This window comes from Coregonus lavaretus (genome assembly GCF_964263955.1).
Source record: "Coregonus lavaretus genome assembly, chromosome: 17".
NCBI lineage: Eukaryota > Metazoa > Chordata > Actinopteri > Salmoniformes > Salmonidae > Coregonus > Coregonus lavaretus.
The window spans coordinates 9,852,572-9,870,290 of record NC_140004.1 but is presented as its reverse complement, the minus strand read 5'-3'; the positions used below and the strand labels follow the sequence as shown (position 1 = coordinate 9,870,290).

Here is a 17,719-nt window from a genome sequence, read left to right as displayed (position 1 = left end):
GTATATAGTCCCCCCAATTTATATGACCAAAAGTATTGGGACAAAATTCACTTATGTGTTTTAAAGTAGTCAAAAGTTTAAAATGTAGCAAACAATGACTACATCAAGTGTGTGCCTACACATTTGTTGGATGTATTTGCTGTTTGAATGAATCGTGAATAATGATAAGTGAGAAAGTTACAGATGCACAAATATCATATCCCCAAAAATCCCTGTTATTGTAATGGTGAGAGGTTAGCATGTCTTGGGGGTATGATATTTGTGCGTCTGTAACTTTCTCACTCATCATTATTCACCATTAATTCAGGATTATCCGTAATCATGGTAGCATCCACATTAATGTAGAAGTGTTCAGAAACATATTCTATTCTTATTTACAATAAAAGTAACTCCAAAATGACACAATACATTATTTACCTTTCATTTCTATTGGGCTCAAAATAATCTGAAACACAACCAAAACAAACAGCAAATGCATCCAACAAATTTGTGGAGTCACAAGCTTGATGTAGTCATTGCGTGCTATAAATATGGGACCAAATACTTAACTTTTTACTAATTTGGCCCAATACTTTTGGTCCCCTAAAATGGGGAGACTATGTACAAAAAGGGCTGTAATTTCTAAATGGTTCTAAATTGTATAATTTCAAATCCAATGTGTTGGAGTACAGAGCCAAGACAACAAAACATTTGTCACTGTCACAATTCTTTTGGAGCTGTATACAATAATGACAAAAGAGAAGAAAAAAAAAATTTCTGAATACTTTTGTTGTTGACAATTTCGACCAGCCCACCCAACATTTGCCAGAATTGCCTGATGGCCAGTCCGCCCACCCATGATAATTGCTGACCAACTTCTAAATCCCATTAACCTTTTGACATTAGAGATTTCATGGGCAGCCCTCCAATCCAATGTCCCAAAGATGTACAAGCTAATCTGGACAACATGCTTGCAGCTCAGCAATCTTTTCGAGAATGACGCTTCAAAATTCTTCAGTCACTCACGTGGGTGAGCAGGCGATTTCCCCTATTGTGTGACAAGTCAGGGTGTCACATTTAGTTAGGGATACATTAGACAGATAGGCCTATATATGACGACAATTATTGATATGTTGTGTGTGGGTTTATCTATAGTGCCATGATACCTCCAAGATGCTGTAAGGCTCTTATCACTAAGTGTTATAACTCTCTATCATCTGTCAAGAAGTAAATTGGTGAGCAAATCCACATTCTATACTAATGTATCTTACTATTATGTTCATTTTCCTACGTTCTGTTCTTGCACTGTGTTTTCCATTTCTATGTTTCCTCAGAAACAGCCCTGTAACTAAAACCCAAAGAGAAGTTACATTACATGCTTTTGTTTTGACCCAGATTAATTATTTCAGTGTTGCATATTTGTGCTGAGCTTTGCCATACACATTTTGCTCCCTGTTAGTGCAATAAAATGCAAATTAATTACTTAAAAATCATACAATGTGATTTTCTGGATTTTTGTTTTAGATTCCGTCTCTCACAGTTGAAGTGTACCTATGATAAAAATTACAGACCTCTACATGCTTTGTAAGTAGGAAAACCTGCAAAATCGGCAGTGTATCAAATACTTGTTCTCCCCACTGTATATACACACACACACACAATACACAAACACACAGCAAGAGCTACAGGTAAGCACTGACAGGGGTTCGACCAAATCCACAACTTTTCAACTAATCAGTAATAGGGAGTTGGTGGTTCGGTGACTTTGAACTTCATGGATGCACATTCTTTTTTTATTAGAATGCTCATTTTGTGGATTTCCGGCATGTGAGAGGAAACATGGGGAGGTGTTTGTGAAAGCCACTCACCTCTCTGACAGAGAACCTGCTTTTCCAGATGGACAACATCCTGACTGTAGATGAGGTCCAAGTTGGCTGTAAGTCTCCATCCATCCTCCAAAGCCTTGTTGATTTAAATGTCAATATACAGCCTTACATTTGATTTGATCTGGAATTGTAGAAGCTGTAATTAAGAGGGAAAATGTCACCACCCTCATTTGCCAAAAAGAAGCTGGCACTCTGCTAGAGAAGCACAGTGGACCTCAAATACAGGACTGCAGTAATATTTTCATATTCGGCACATCTTATATATATATATATATATACTGTATATGATTTATACAGTCTTACAAATGTGTGACCATATATAACCTTTTATGTGCTAGACCGTGGCCAGGAATCTATTGATGTTCCATTGGAGCAACCATGCAAGGAAACAGCCTCTTATCACTGCCAAGATCACCTGAAAGCAGTGGAGGTCTGTGACTATGTACCAGGTAACCTCAGAACTGTGAGCAGAAACACAGAAGCCCCATTTATACCGGATGCTTACATGCGTCCTTGGTCCTGATCTTGTCCACATTCTGATTGTGCCCACATTTTTAGACAGGTGTAGACGATTAAAATATTAATTGTGATCTAGGGCGCGTTCAGCAGAATGCAACATTTAGTTACGTTCAGATAAAAATATGCTATGTAGAACAAACATGCCTTTCTAACATGTAGAGTAAAGAATCACATCGGCTCTATTCATCGCATTTCTACCAGCAACGTTCCAAAAACGTTTTCGTACTGAACATGGCCCTGATCTTCCTAGCCAACTCTGGAGGTAGTTGGGATGCATTATGTCCAGATATTTACAGGTGTAGATGGATCTGGACAGTGAAAACATTATCCCACCCTCTAAAATCATTGACAGGTGCCACCATTTACTTTTGGCATCAAGATGTCTCTTAAAGAAATACCTATTTAGACGAAATATGTTAAATATTTGCATACAGGGAGGGACCAGGAAATCTGGTCTCAATGCAGACACAGTGGACAGATCAGAGACACATTAATACCATGTGTAGATGTGATGGCTAATATTTGGGCAGAATCAGAATCAGGACAAAATACGTATGTTAGCAGTCCAGCGCTACAGATAGAATCCCGGCCTAATTACATTTACATTATTTATTTTTTTTCTTTACAATGATGCAACATTGTTGTTATTCATTGTTTTTTTATTTCAAGTGTTATGCAGCCTTCATAATTCCACATGAAGAAATTGTTAAAAAGTGGTTCATCACAGTGACACATTTTTGGATAAACATATTCCCTTTTCCTCTGTAAATGATAGTGAAAAATACTTGTAAACATTTCATGGTTTTCACATTGACCATAGCTGTAGATTTAAACTGTTTCTGGACCCAAAGTTCTCTGATCCCATGTAGATGCACTCACTGATAAAATTAAGGTAATCCATTCTACCAAAAAAAATATACATGTTAATAAGACAAAGGCCTTCCCTAGAACGGTTCCCTTAGGCGCTTCCTGCCCTGTGCAAATGTACAGCGTCGCCTCTCCCCAGTCAGTGGGGGTGTATGGTTAAGACTTAACGTCTGCGAAACAAGATGTCCCAACTGTCCCTCCAGCGCAGCGAGGCCAGCTGCTCAGCGCTCAGCTCTGGTTGACCATAGGTGAGAGGACTGAAGGTCCGGAAGGACAGATATACTGAGGACAGCCCCGCCAATACAACTCCATGAAGAGCACGCCGGTGAGAAGCACACCTAGAGAGAGGGAGAATGTTTTAAAAATGGAATGATTAAGACCTGTCAGGAGAAAGGCAACAGTGTGACCGGATTCAATCCCAACCCGAGACGAGCCATTGGTGCCCACCGCAGCATGTGTGTGTGCAGGTGCTCCAGAACCACAGGGATCAGAAGGATCTGGAAGGTGAGCGCTGGCAGGTAGTGATACAGGAACAGCGTCTTCTCCATCATGAAGAAGGGCAGGTAGTTGACGGCCCAGCCACCAGCACACACCACTCCTGCCTGAAGCAGCTGGCACCAGGTGGCTGGACAACAAAGTCAAAACATTACATGACTGTTTTTAACATGCCACTTTGCAATGTGTCAACATTCTGTTAGCGTTAACATAATTGTATGTACGAGAGGCGCGTGTACCTTCTGGAATGTCTTCAATGTTCCGTCGCCTCCTTAATAGATACGATAGGAAAAGAAGAACGTACACAGCAAGGGCGAGGTTTGCCAGGGTCCAAGTGACAAAGTTCCCAATCAGGTGGATCTGGGCCTGAAACAGAGAGTAAAGGCTAATCAAGCTAACACATGGTAGCACTATTACATTTCAATGTAAGAATTCATGAATACACACAACTGTTCAAATCTTGGCTGGAGTACAGTAGAGATATTAGAATATAAAAAACACAGCACACTTGAGTGACTGACAGACACAAAGGTTGAAGCAAACCTACATTGCTTGCGGGGTGGAGCCAGTATGCAATGTTGGTATTCATAGTGATCCATTCTAGAGGTGAAGAGCTGTACTTGTGTTCAGACTCCTCATGCTTTACCGTCAGCATCTTCCACTGTCAGACCAACACAAAAGGAGAGAACATGTGGAGTCCACCAATGAAACAGCATCGAAAGGAATCACATTCTCATAGGTACGCTATCCTATTCTTACCTGTAGCTCCAGGAATTTTGCAATGAAGGTGAGGCTGCGGTTGATGTCAATGTGTGTGGGGGAGTGTAGCTCCAGCTCTCTCTCTTTCTGCTCCTGACCTAAAAAAAGGAAGCCATGCTCTCATCAGAACACAGTAACAATTACACAAGGTGTAGCGATTCAGTTAAGAAGCCTGATGAATGAGTTGAATAAATGTGTTATGAAGGTTGTTATGAATGACACTGCAACACTCAAAGATGTTATGACTGGTTTCATAAAGGTTTTATGAATGCCTTATGTATAGCCCCTTTAAGTAAAGTGTTACTGAATGTACTTGATTAGTGTTAGGACAACTTACTCCTGCCGTATCGGTGCTCCTCTACAGTCCACACCCCGCTGGGCTGGTAGCCCTTGTAGATCTTATCTCCCACTACTTCCAGCTGTCTGTATCCCCACTCTGGAAGGGAGGACCCACTCAGCTGCACAGCCACAACATGAGAAAGAGGGCTTCAATGTTAAAACAGATAAGACAGTAAGACAAATAGTTTTAAGATATCCCCCGGGCTCCCTGAGCATACCTTGAGCACAGCCGAGGTGTTGACGTGAATCAAACGTACTTCAGACAGAATAGTCTTCCAGACCTCTTGTTCCGCCTCCCTGTTCGCAATGTCCTACAGAATAGAGTTAAGAACAACGTTAGTATGTTTCTCTTGCGGTCTAATATACTGTATATGTACACACTCAGTGGGCAGTTTATCTAGTAATGGGTCGGACCCCCCTTTGCCTCAAGAACAGCCTGAATTCTTTGGGGCATGGAAGCATTGCTCAATTGGTATCAAGGGACCTATCGTGTGCCAGGAAAACATTCCCCATACCATTACACCACCAGCCTGTACAGTTGACAACAGGCAGGACGGGGCCATGGACTCATGCTGCCTACGCTAAATCCGGGATTTGGCGGACCAGGCGATGTTTTTCCACTCCTCAATTGTCCAGTGTTGGTGATCTCGTGCCCACTGGAGCCACTTCTTGTTTTTAGCTGATAGGAACCTGGTGTGGACGTCTGCTGCAATAGCCCATCTGTGACAAAGACCGACGACTCGTTCTGCACACCACTGTTGTACTGCGCCGTTATTTGCCCAATTGTGGCCCGCCTGATAGCTTGCACGAGTCTTGCCATTCTCCTTCGACCTCTCATCAAGAACCGGTTTTTGCCCACAGGACTGCCGCTGACAGATGTTTTTTGTTTGTAGCACCATTCTCGGTAAACCCTAGACACTGTCATGCGTGAAAAGTACAGGATGCCGGCCGTTTCTGAGATACTGGAACCATTCAAACGTTCAATCAAACAGTAACTTAATGCCTCTATACCTGCTTTATATAGCAAGCCACAGCTCAATGTCTGTAGGAGCAACCTATTTTAGTGAATGGCGTGTTGTACCTAATAAACTGGCCACTGAGTGTGTGTGTACAGACACAAAGGTATGTGAACATCCCTTCAAAATTAGTGGATTCGGCTATTTCAGCCATAACCGTTGTTGGCAGGTGTATAAAATCGAGCACACAGCCATGCAATCTCCATAGACAAACATGGCAGTAGAATGGCCTTACTGAAGAGCTCAGTGACTTTGATCGTGGCACTGTCATAGGATGCCACCTTTCCAACATTTCCAACAAGTCAGTTCGTTCTGCCCTGTTAGAGATGAGAGCTAGAGCTGCCCCAGTCAACTGTAAGTGCTGTTATTGTGAAGCGGAAACGTCTAGGAGCAACAACGGCTCAGCCACAAAGTGATAGGCAACACAAGCTCACAGGAGCATCGAGTGCTGACGCACGTACCGTGTAAAAATTGTCTGTCCTCGGTTGCAACACTCACTACCGAGTTCCAAACTGCCTCTGGAAGCAATGTCAGCACAAGAACTGTTCGTCGGGAGCTTCATAAATACGTTTCCATGGCCGCACACAAGCCTAAGATCACCATGCACAATGCAAATCGTCGGCTGGAATGGTGTAAAGCTCGCCGCCATTGGATTCCGGAGCAGTAGAAACGCGTTCTGTGGCGTGACGAATCCGATTCACCATCTGGAAGTCCGATGGACGAATCTGGGTTTGGCGGTAGCCAGGAGAACGTTACCTGCCCCAATGCATAGTGCCAACTGTAAATCTGGGTGGACGAGGAATAATGGTCTGGGGCAATTTTTTATGGTTCGGTCTAGGCACCTTAGTTCCAGTGATGGGAAATCTTAACGCTACAGCATACAATGACATTCTAGATGATTCTGTGCTTCCAACTTTGTGGCAACAATTTGGGGAAGGCCCTTTCCTGTTTCAGCATGATAATTCCCCCGTGCACAAAGCGAGGTCCATACAGAAATGGTTTGTCGAGATCGGTGTGGAAGACTTGACTGGCCTGCACAGTCCTGACCTCATCGAACACCTTTGGAATGAATTGGAACGCCGACTGCGAGCCAGGCATAATCGGCCAACATCAGTCCCCGACCTCATGAATGCTCGTGGCTGAATGGAAGCAAGTCCCCACAGTGATGTTCCAACTTCTAGGGGGAAAGCCTTCCAAGAAGAGTGGAGGCCATTATAGCAGCAAAGTGGGACCAACTCCATATTAATGCCCATGATTTTGGAATGAGATGTTCGACCAGCAGGTGTCCACATACTTTTGATCATAAGCCATATCTCAGACTGCCCATCTTAATCTTTTCTTTTTATTGGCCAGTCTGAGATATGGCTTTTTCTTTGCAACTCTGCCTAGAAGGTCAGCATCCCGGAGTCGCCTCTTCACTGTTGACGTTGAGACTGTTGTTTTGCGGGTACTATTTAATGAAGCTGCCAGTTGAGGACCTGTGAGGTGTCTTTCTCAAACTAGACACTAATGTATTTGTCCTCTTGCTTATTTGTGCATCGGGGCCTCCCACTCCTCTTTCTATTCTGGTTAGAGCCAGTTTGCGCTGTTCTGTGAAGGGAGTAGTACACAGCGTTGCACGACATATTCAGTTTCTTGGCAATTTCTCGCATGGAATAGACTTCATTTCTCAGAACAAGAATAGACTGACAAGTTTCAGAAGAAAGTTATTTGTTTCTGGCCATTTTGAGCCTGTAATCGAACCCACAATTGCTGATGCTCCAGACACTCAACTAGTCTCAAGAAGGCCAGTTTTATTGCTTCTTTAAATCAGCACAAAAATGTTCAGCTGTGCTAACATAATTGCAAAAGGTTTTTCTAATGATCAATTAGCCTTTTAAAATGATAAACTTGGATTAGCAAACACAACGTGCCATTGGAACACAGGACTGATGCTGATAATGAGCCTCTGTATGCCTATGTAGATATTCCATTAAAAATCAGCCGTTTCCAGCTACAAAAGCCATTTACAACATTAACAATGTCTACACTGTATTTCTGATCAATTTGATATTATTTTAATGGACAAAGAAATTGTGTTTCTTTCAAAAACAAGGACATTTCTAAGTGACCCCAAACTTTTGAACGGTAGTGTGTGTGAGATATATATATATATATATATATATATATATATATATATATATATAACATATACACACACTACCAGTCAAAAGTTTGGACACACACACTCATTCAAGTTTTTTTTTTAAACTATTTTTTACATTGTAGAATAGTGAAGACATCAAAACTATGAAATAACACATATGGAATCATGTAGTAACCAAATAAAGTGTTAAACAAATCAAAATATATTTTATATTTGAGATTCTCAAATAGCCACCCTTTGCCTTGATGACAGCTTTGCTCTGTCACGGTCGTCGTGTAAAGGAAAAATTCTTGGCATTCTCTCAACCAGCTTCACCTGGAATGCTTTTCCAACAGTCTTGAAGGAGTTCCCACATATGCTGAGCACTTGTTGGCTGCTTTTCCTTCACTCTGCGGTCCGACTCATCCCAAACCATCTCAATTGGGTTGAGGTTGGGGTATTATGGAGGCCGATGCAGCACTCCATCACTCTACTACTTGGTAAAATAGCCCTTACACAGCCTGTAGGTGTGTTGGGTCATTGTCCTGTTGAAAAACCAATGAAAGTCCCACTCAGCCCAAACCAGATGGGATGGCATATCTCTGCAGATTGCTGTGGTAGCCATGCTGGTTAAGTGTGCCTAGAATTCTAAATAAATCACAGACAGTGTCACAAGCAAAGCACCCCCACACCATAACACCTCCTCTTTCATTCTTTACGGTGGGAACTACACATGCGGAGATCATCCGTTCACCCACAACGCGTCTCACAAAAACACAGCGGTTGGAACCAAAAATCTCCAATTTGGACTCCAGACCAAAAGGACAAATTTCCACCGGTCTAATGTCCATTGCTCGTGTTTCTTGGCCCAAGCAGGTCTCTTCTTCTTATTGGTGTCCTTTAGTAGTGGTTTCTTTGCAGCAATTCGACCATGAAGGTCTGATTCACACAGTCTCCTCTGAACAGTTGATGTTGAGATGTGTCTGTTACTTGAACTCTGTGAAGCATTTATTTGGGCTGCAATTTCTGAGGCTGGTAACTCTACTGAACTTATCCTCTGCAGCAGAGGTAACTCTGGGTCTTCCATTCCTGTGGTGGTCCTCATGAGAGCCAGTTTCATCATAGCACTTCATGTTTTTTGCGACTGCACTTGAAACTTTCAAAGTTCTGGAAATGTTCCATATTGACTGAGCTTCATGTCTTAAAGTAATGATGGACTGTCGTTTCTCTTTGCTTATTTGAGCTGTTCTTGCCATAATATGGACTTGGTCTTTTACCAAATAGGGCTATCTTCTGTTTACCCCCCTACCTTGTCACAACACGACTGATTGGCTCAAACACATTAAGAAGGAAAGAAATTCCACAAATTAACAAGGCATACCTATTCATTGAAATGCATTCCAGGTGACTATCTCATGAAGCTGGTTGAGAGAATGCCAAGAGTGTGCAAAGCTGTCATCAAGGCAAAGAGTGGCTATTTGAAGAATCTCAAATTTAAAATATACTTTGATTTGTTTAACACTTTTTTGGTTACTACATGATTCCATATGTTATTTCATAGTTTTGATGTCTTCACAATTATTCTACAATGCAGAAAATAGTAAAATAAAGAAAAACCCTTGAATGAGTAGGTGTGTCCAAACTTTTGACTGGTACTGTATATACACACACACAATGGCGCCGGTTCCAGTATCTCAGAAACGGCCGGCCTCCTGGGCTTTTCACACAACATTGTCTAGAGTTTACCGAGAATGTCAGAGGCAGTCCTGTGGGCGAAAACAGCTCGCTTATGAGAAGTCGAAGGAGAATGGCAAGAATCGCGCAAGCTAACAGGCGGGCCACAAACAAGCAAACGGCGCAGTACAACAGTGGTGTGCAGAAGGCATCTCGGAACGCACAACTCATCGTTCCTTGTCATGGATGGGCGGCTCCAGTGGGCACGCCATCACCAACACTGACCAATTGAGCAACGTTTCCATGCCCTGAAGAATTCAGGCTGTTCTGGAGGTAAAGGAGGGTCCGATGAGGTAGTAGATGGGTGTACCTAATAAAGTGTATAACTCCTTTGAGGACAGTGGATTTATCACAATACAAAATAATGAGCATAAAATGAGTGTATAAGTTATTGTGATTAAATGCATGTAAAACAAAAGGTGACGTATGAGGTGGTGGGAGTGTGTGCGTGTGTGTGTGTCTCACCACTTTCCAGAGATTCTGGGCTGGCATTGACACATTGAAGTCAATGTAGCCAGACACTTCCTGTGCGTGAGGACTCATGGGAGCTGCAACGTCGTGCCTGAGAGACCATAGATACTATTAATAATGAGGTTAGGCTGCAGCTAAGCACAGTAACACAACTAATATATTGGTTACAAATGCTAAATTAAAGTAGCTTCTTTAAATAAACAGACATGTTGTCTGGGGTGCAGATGGAAAAGGCAGTGAGCAAAATGGTGGCTCTACAGTACGTGTTGAGGAGGCGGGAGGTCATGCCGTGAAGAAGCTGGACAACATCACCATGGCGAACAGGGCGGGGAGGGCTGCTCACAACAAGGTCTTGTCTGGAAGAGAATCAGATAAACAATATACATTTTAAAAAATTGTCATTTTAGCAGACGCTCTTATCCAGAGCGACTTACAGTTAGTGAGTGCATACATTATTTTTTCTCATACTGGCCCCCCGTGGGAATCGAACCCACAACTCTGGCGTTGCAAGCGCCATGCTCTACCAACTGAGCTACACGGTTTAGTGGATAAACACTGCATCACAATGGGGGGGTGTTATAGACATCCAAATTAAAGCTGGCCTGCACATACCTTCCTGGATCTTTGATTATCCACCAATTGTTGACATCTTTGAATGGATAACAGGTCACTTGCTGCTGGTGAGAGCTACCACGCCCATTTTCATACCTTCAGAGCACCAAAGAATAAGAAACGGGTCATGCTGCGAGAACACAAATACACTACATACTAGTGTTGTGTCATGTGCATGGTCCAGATCTGATAAAAGGCTGACGGTAACCAAATATAAATAATTGCTAACCAGAAACACCCCCCTCACCTGATGGGATAGTTGGCCTTATGGGAGTGTAGCCAGCAGGGGATGGGTTTACTGGACACACTGCGGAGGGTCACCTGAGAGCCATAGGCCACATCCAGAGGCTGGCCCTGAGTGATCCTGGCCAATCCTCCCTGAATCCAGCCAAACACACTGGATATAAACTCAAATAACATGCAGCAGAGCAGCACCACTACCCAATGTAAAGTCTTTTAAAAACACTTCATAGATCCAATAGACAATTTCGGTGGGTTGCTTGCCATCTCAACTGGGTCTCAGAGAGAGGAATACTGACCTCTAGGCTGGCCTGGAAGGCACTGCTCATCATCTGGTCGTGTGGGCCACTGCGGTAGAGCAGGGTTAAATGGACATAGAAGAAGCCCAAGTAGAGTAGTAGGGGTAGGACCACGAGGGCCAGGAAGCGGGTCACTACCTGCATCAGCACCACACTCTGCACGGTTGGGAGACACTTCAAACATTAGCAGGATGCTTCTGGGAGGTCAAGCTGTCCATTTGAATTAATGGATATATTCATAGACAAACAAAAAAAAAAAAACTAATGAACTCACATTGCTCAGTGCTCTGTCCCCAATAAGCTGCCACGTGTGCACGGTCGCCAAGCCCAGCAGCAGAAAGTAGGTGAATAGACCCATGTACTTCACTCTGATGAATGGGAGAAGCAGACCGTTTAGACATGCATGCAAACAAACCCAAACCTTCATGAGTGACACCTAAAGAGGTAAAACACCCTCAGTCATCACAAACATGACCATGGGATGATTGTGGACAACTGTTTAAACTTCGATTTTTCAATAGATTCATTTCCATCCAATTCGTTTTAAAATGTTGCTGATTGATTGAACTAACCCCACAGCACAGGCACATGTGACTCCAGTCAGCACCAGCCACGCCAATCTGACTGGTGAGCTAAAAAGGATGAAGAGAAACATCAGCTGGCACGGACACAGGCTGAGAGCATGCCGAGCGGACACTACACATCAACCAAAATCAAGGAAGTGGGGTACATTTCTGCTAATCGCCATTGAACATTGTTTGTGTTGGTGTGTGTTAGATGTGTTGGTGATCATGGAATGACAACCCCTTCCTAGTAGGTACAGAGGAATTGTGACACTCACCTGCTTTGTGCATTGTGAAACCGGAGGTAGGATACGACAGCGAGAAGCAGGAAGAAGATCAGTACAGATTCCAGCAGCATAAAGCGTGACTGAACAATCAAGGAATTCTCTGTTTCACAAAAACAGAAAATACACGGTTCCTCTTATTACACTCAATGGAAATGGAAAAGAATGAGCAACAATGGAGTCAAAAATCGATTATGCAAATCCAAATACAACTTTGACTGTATAAGAGGAAGTATAGGACAACATTACCCATGAGGAAGAGCAATGCAGCCCCCAGTGCTGTGAGGTGTGAGTACCCGAGCTCCACTACCAGAAGGTAACACAGGGGTACACACAGTGACCCGGCCAGGGCCGGTATCAGTCTTAAACTCCATACAGGCACATTACTGGAGTACTCTGCAAAGAATTGTAAGAAACAACAACTTGATTAAACAACTTGAGAAAAGCACATACATTCGGATGTTGGGCATTAGATCTAAAGATGCATTGGCACTGTAGTAATTAGATTGCCTACCTGCTCCAATCCTGTTCCAGATAAAGTTACCATCAAATCCACCAAGATGAGCTGTATAAATTAGAGAAACAATGAGCATTATTCTAAGTGAAGGGATTAAAGGTTCATCACAAAATGAATTTCTATGTAAATGGAAAGTACACACACACATACATATATATATATATATATATATATATATATATATACACACACACACAAAAGTATGTGGACACCCCTTCAAAATAGTGGATTCGGCTATTTCAGCCACACCCATTGTTGACGTGTATAAAACCGAGCACACAGCCATGCAATCTCCATAGACAAGCATTGGCAGTAGAATGGCCTTACTGAAGAGCTCAGTGACTTTCAACGTGGCACTGGGCCACCTTTCCAACGAGTCAGTTCGTCAAATGTCTGCCCTGCTAGAGCTGCCCCGGTCAACAGTAAGCGCTGTTATTGTGAAGTGGAAACGTCTAGGATCAACAACGGCTCAGCCACGAAGTGGTAGGCCACACAAGCTCACAGAATGGGACCGGCGAGTGCTGAAGCACATAGCGTGTAAAAATCGTCTGTCCTCGGTTGCAACACTGACTACCGAGTTCCAAACTGCCTCTGGAAGCAACTTCAGCACAATAACTGTTCGTCGGGAGCTTCATGAAATACGTTTCCATGGCCGAGCAGCCGCACACAAGCCTAAGATCACCATGCGCAATGCCAAGCGTCGGCTGGAGTGGTGTAAAGCTCGCCGCCATTGGACTCTGGAGTAGTGGAAACGCGTTCTCTGGAGTGATGAATCACGATTCACCATCTGGCAGTCCGATGGACAAATCTGGGTTTGGCGGATTACATTTACGTCATTTAGCAGACGCTCTTATCCAGAGCGACTTACAGTTTTTTAGTGAGTGCATACATTTTCATACTGGCCCCCCGTGGGAATCGAACCCACAACCCTGGCGCCATGCAACAACACCATGCTCTACCAACTGAGCTACACGGGACTGCCAGGAGAACGCTACCTGCCCCAATTCAAAGTGCCAACTGTAAAGTTTGGTGGAGGAGGAATAATGGTCTGGGGTTGTTTTTCATGGTTCAGGCTAAGCCCCTTAGTTCCAGTGAAGGGAAATCTTAACGCTACAGCAAACAATGACATTCTAGACAATTCTGTGCTTCCAACTTTATGGCAACAGTTTGGGAAAGGCCCTTTCCTGTTTCAGCATAACAATGCCCCCGTGCACGAAGCGAGGTCCATACAGAAATGAACACCTTTGAATTGGAACGCCGACTGCGAGCCAGTCCTAATCGCCCAACATCAGTGCCCTACCTCACTAATGCTTGTGGCTGAATGGAAGTCCCCACAGCAATGTTCCAACATCTAGTGGAAAGCCTTCCCAGAAGAGTGGAGGCTTTTATAGCAGCAAAGGGGGACCAACTTCATATTAATGCCCATGATTTTGGAATAAGATGTTCGACGAGCAGGTGTTTGAGCACATACTTTTGATCATGTAGTGTATATTGTATCGTATTGTAAGGGTTCAGTACTTACCTCCAAATGCTAGAATCATGTGACCAAGAGGTGGTCCACTCTCATCAACAAAGAAGACCTGTTTTGTGTAGAGAGATACAAACTGTCCATAGTACACCTCATCAAACCTGTAAAACATCAATGGGGGTGTCAGGGTAAACTACTGTCTTGCTAAATAAAAATAAAAACATGTCTTATTAAAAAAAACGATATTTGTCTTATCTACCAAGGGCGGTCCAGTATAGTATGGGCTACTGTTGTTTAATGTGGGTCCTTCAACTCTGGTCCAGGGGACCATCAGGCTAGGATTTTCAGACTTTTGTTCCAGTACAGTTCTTGGCCTAACACAGATTGATTCAACTAATCAGTGGCTAAATGGGTGTGTTCCGTGTTTCACACTGGGTTGGAACAAAAGCCTGGGTGTCAGTGGGATCCGAACCAGGAGTGAAGAATATAACAGAGGTTGGATATACAGTAGCGGCAGGTAGCTTAGTGGTTAAGAGCATTGTGCCAGTAACTGAAAGATCGCTGGTTCTAATCCCCGAGCCGACTAGGTGAAAAATCTGTCGATGTGCCCTTGAGCAAGGCACTTAACCCCTAATTGCTCCTGTAAGTCGCTCTGGATAAGAGCGTCTGCAAAATGAAAACATGTGAAATGTAAATGTGAGCTACTTACACAACAGCTTTAGGGAAGTTAATTCCATACAGTCTGGACAAAAGTCCAAGGGCTGTCACTACCACCAAAACCAAATTGATTTCGGCTCTGATCACAATAGGCAGCTTGATAGACGTCAGCATGGCTCCTGTGTGCCCAGGGTTTGGTTGTCAGCATTAACTACAAGGATTCAATCATAACCAATGACACAATTAGCCAATTGTTCCCACATTACAATCTAGTTAGCTAGTTAACAATCGAATAAAAAGATGAGGCTAGAGACTGATTGGATCCATGATGCTTGCATGGCCATAAGTCTCTGTACAGAACGTAGCCAGCTACTGCTCGCTAACAAATATGGAGCAAATAATATCACCTATAGGCAAATAGGTTACCCATTGAATTACATACAGAACAATTTTTCTGTTGTAAACCCATAATTCAGACTGATTCCAGTGGTTTCCCCTAACTAGCTAGCTAATTATAGCTAGCTAACCGACTAGCTAACCTTTATTCACCCCATTCCACCCACTCTTAGCAAGCTAACCTTAGCCTTTAGTCTTCTAGCAAAATTTGAGGACCCGAATGTATATTACTAACTAGCTAGGTACGATGGCCATACAATTACCTTTAATTTGGCACGGTTTCGGAATGTCTCAACATTTCGCTGCCCGCAGGGTTTTCCATCAGTGAGACCATAAATCGGTAGTCGACTTGAGGGTCTGCTGCAGTGGAGACAATGGTCGCGTTCCCCTGCTCAGAGGTTGCACGCATCAACCAATGCTTGCGTGCTGCCTCATTGACTGTGTCTTCGACTATAACTAATGCCGCGTTCAAAACAATTGGGAACACCTCCATAGTCTTATCACACTCCAGCTCGGTAAGTCGCGGTAATGTACTTAATACTGATATGCACACCGCCATAAAACCTTAACGAAGAAGAAGACAACCGGGATCTCGGTCCTTGGAAATCTCTGACTTCCAACTTCAGTGCGTTCAAGACAACTGGGAACAAAAAATAAACGAGGTCAAATCATGATGTCAGCGATCTTCAGGTCGGAAAGTCGGAGCTCTCGAAAGTTGCCCGAGTTTCCGACTTGGAATTGCGAGTTGGATGACCGTTCAAACGATTTTCCCCATCCTTAGCTGTTTTTTTGTCAGAGGGCCCAGTTGTCTTGAACGCGGTAATATGGGAACCACATGTCCCGGATTTTGGCCCTTTGTCCCGCAACCAAACAATCATGTCGCTTTCAGTCAGACTTCCTATTAATTTGATGAGAATAGACGCTCCAAACTATCTCTTTTGCAGTCACGTTGTGCTTATGACAAGATATACACTCAGTGGCCAGTTTGTTCAATATGGTGTAATTGCAGACAGCAATTCAGGGCATTTCTTGATATGGGCGTTCCTTGATGTCAGATAATTAATTAATAATAATAATTAATGTCAGACCATTGGTGCCCGCCATTGGTCGGTCCATTGATACCTGACATTGGTCAGTTCCACGCTGTTTATATCAAGGAGCTTCCGGATTTCAAATCAAATCAAATGTTATTTGTCACATGCGCCAAATACAACTTGTGTGGGCTTTACATGAATTGCTTGCTTATGAGCACTTCCCAATGATGCAGAGTTTAAAATAGTAACATGAGAGGAATAAAATACACAACAATGGTGCTCTCTCCTCTTTCTCTTCTAGTCCACAGATGTCGAAAAAAGTACTTGTTTTAAATGAATGCTTTAGATACAGTATGATATATGTATGACCCATGTAGCTCAGTTGGTAGAGCATGGCGCTTGCAAAGCCAGGGTTGTGGGTTCGATTCCCACGGGGGACCAGTATGAAAAAAATATATATATATGCACTCACTAACTGTAAGTTGCTCTGGATAGGAGTGTCTGCTAAATGACTAAAATGTGAATGTAAAAAAAATAATATATATATATATTAATTTTTTTACGAGCACACAGCCATGCAATCTCCATAGACAAGCATTGGCAGTAGAATGGCCTTACTGAAGAGCTCGGTGACTTTCAACGTGGCACCTTCATAGGATGCCACCTTTCCAACAATTCATTTTGTACCGTTATGAAACAGCACTAATAAACTTGACATTTAGGCCTACTCTTGTCCAACCCTTCAAAGTCGTATTGTATAGCCTACAACAAACATATTAGACTGTAAAAAGAGTCAGTTACAGAGTTAACAGTAATAAAGTTGATTGAATGACCATTCAAAGTTGAAAACATTACCACAGTCTAACACTGACAAAACTAAACTAAAATTAGGCTGTGTGTGTGTGAATTTCTGGCAAAGTGAGAGGTTATAACTCTGGTGCCTTCAGCTATCCTCAGCTAGAAACCTCACAATCTTAAAAGTGATGTCGCGGTAAACTCGGATCTGAGTTTTTCCTAGCCACCGTGCTTCTACATCTGCAATGCTTGCTGTTTGGGGTTTTAGGCTGGGTTTCTGTATAGCACTTTGTGACATCTTCTGATGTAAAAAGGGCTTTATAAGTAAAATGTGATTGATTGAATAAAGTAACTCTCCCTATACTTTCAATGCTTTTTTCCACAAAAGGTGGATAAACCCTCTCACAAAATAAATTTTTTGCGTAAACTGCATTTACCCTCCACTACACCACTGATCTCTACTGTATATAAATATACATATATAAATATACATATATAAACACTAGTTATGACTAATACTGAGATGTGTGGTGACAAAGGGAGCAGGAAAATGCACTCACCTACCTGGTATGGTATATTATTAGCTCTCAAGCACACAGACCTCTTCAGAGTCATCAGAAAAAAAAAAAAAAAACACAATATTATTATAATAATAATAAATAAT

At 42.8% G+C, this 17,719-nt stretch overlaps 1 protein-coding gene across 2 annotated transcripts; it reads right to left on the bottom strand.

Moving 5' to 3' along the window:
* Positions 1 to 3,049: 3,049 nt before the first annotated feature.
* pomt1 (protein-O-mannosyltransferase 1) lies at positions 3,050 to 15,680 on the bottom strand. Of its 2 annotated transcripts, none has more exons than XM_084180521.1 (20): positions 15,490 to 15,680; positions 14,883 to 15,041; positions 14,228 to 14,334; positions 12,703 to 12,753; positions 12,438 to 12,584; positions 12,183 to 12,291; positions 11,914 to 11,973; positions 11,616 to 11,709; positions 11,342 to 11,497; positions 11,050 to 11,180; positions 10,803 to 10,898; positions 10,454 to 10,546; positions 10,185 to 10,281; positions 5,063 to 5,155; positions 4,843 to 4,963; positions 4,506 to 4,603; positions 4,294 to 4,407; positions 3,986 to 4,112; positions 3,699 to 3,876; positions 3,050 to 3,589 (listed from the first exon to the last, which is right to left on the bottom strand). In XM_084180521.1, exons 2-20 carry the CDS (start codon positions 15,002 to 15,004, stop codon positions 3,415 to 3,417), a joined length of 2,169 nt encoding a protein of 722 aa, XP_084036647.1. In that variant the 5' UTR covers positions 15,005 to 15,041; positions 15,490 to 15,680; the 3' UTR covers positions 3,050 to 3,414. The 2 variants fall into 2 exon arrangements, with proteins under 2 accessions (XP_084036647.1, XP_084036648.1); XM_084180522.1 differs by having other exon boundaries at positions 14,883 to 15,009; positions 15,490 to 15,567.
* Between the last annotated feature and the right edge of the window lie 2,039 nt (positions 15,681 to 17,719).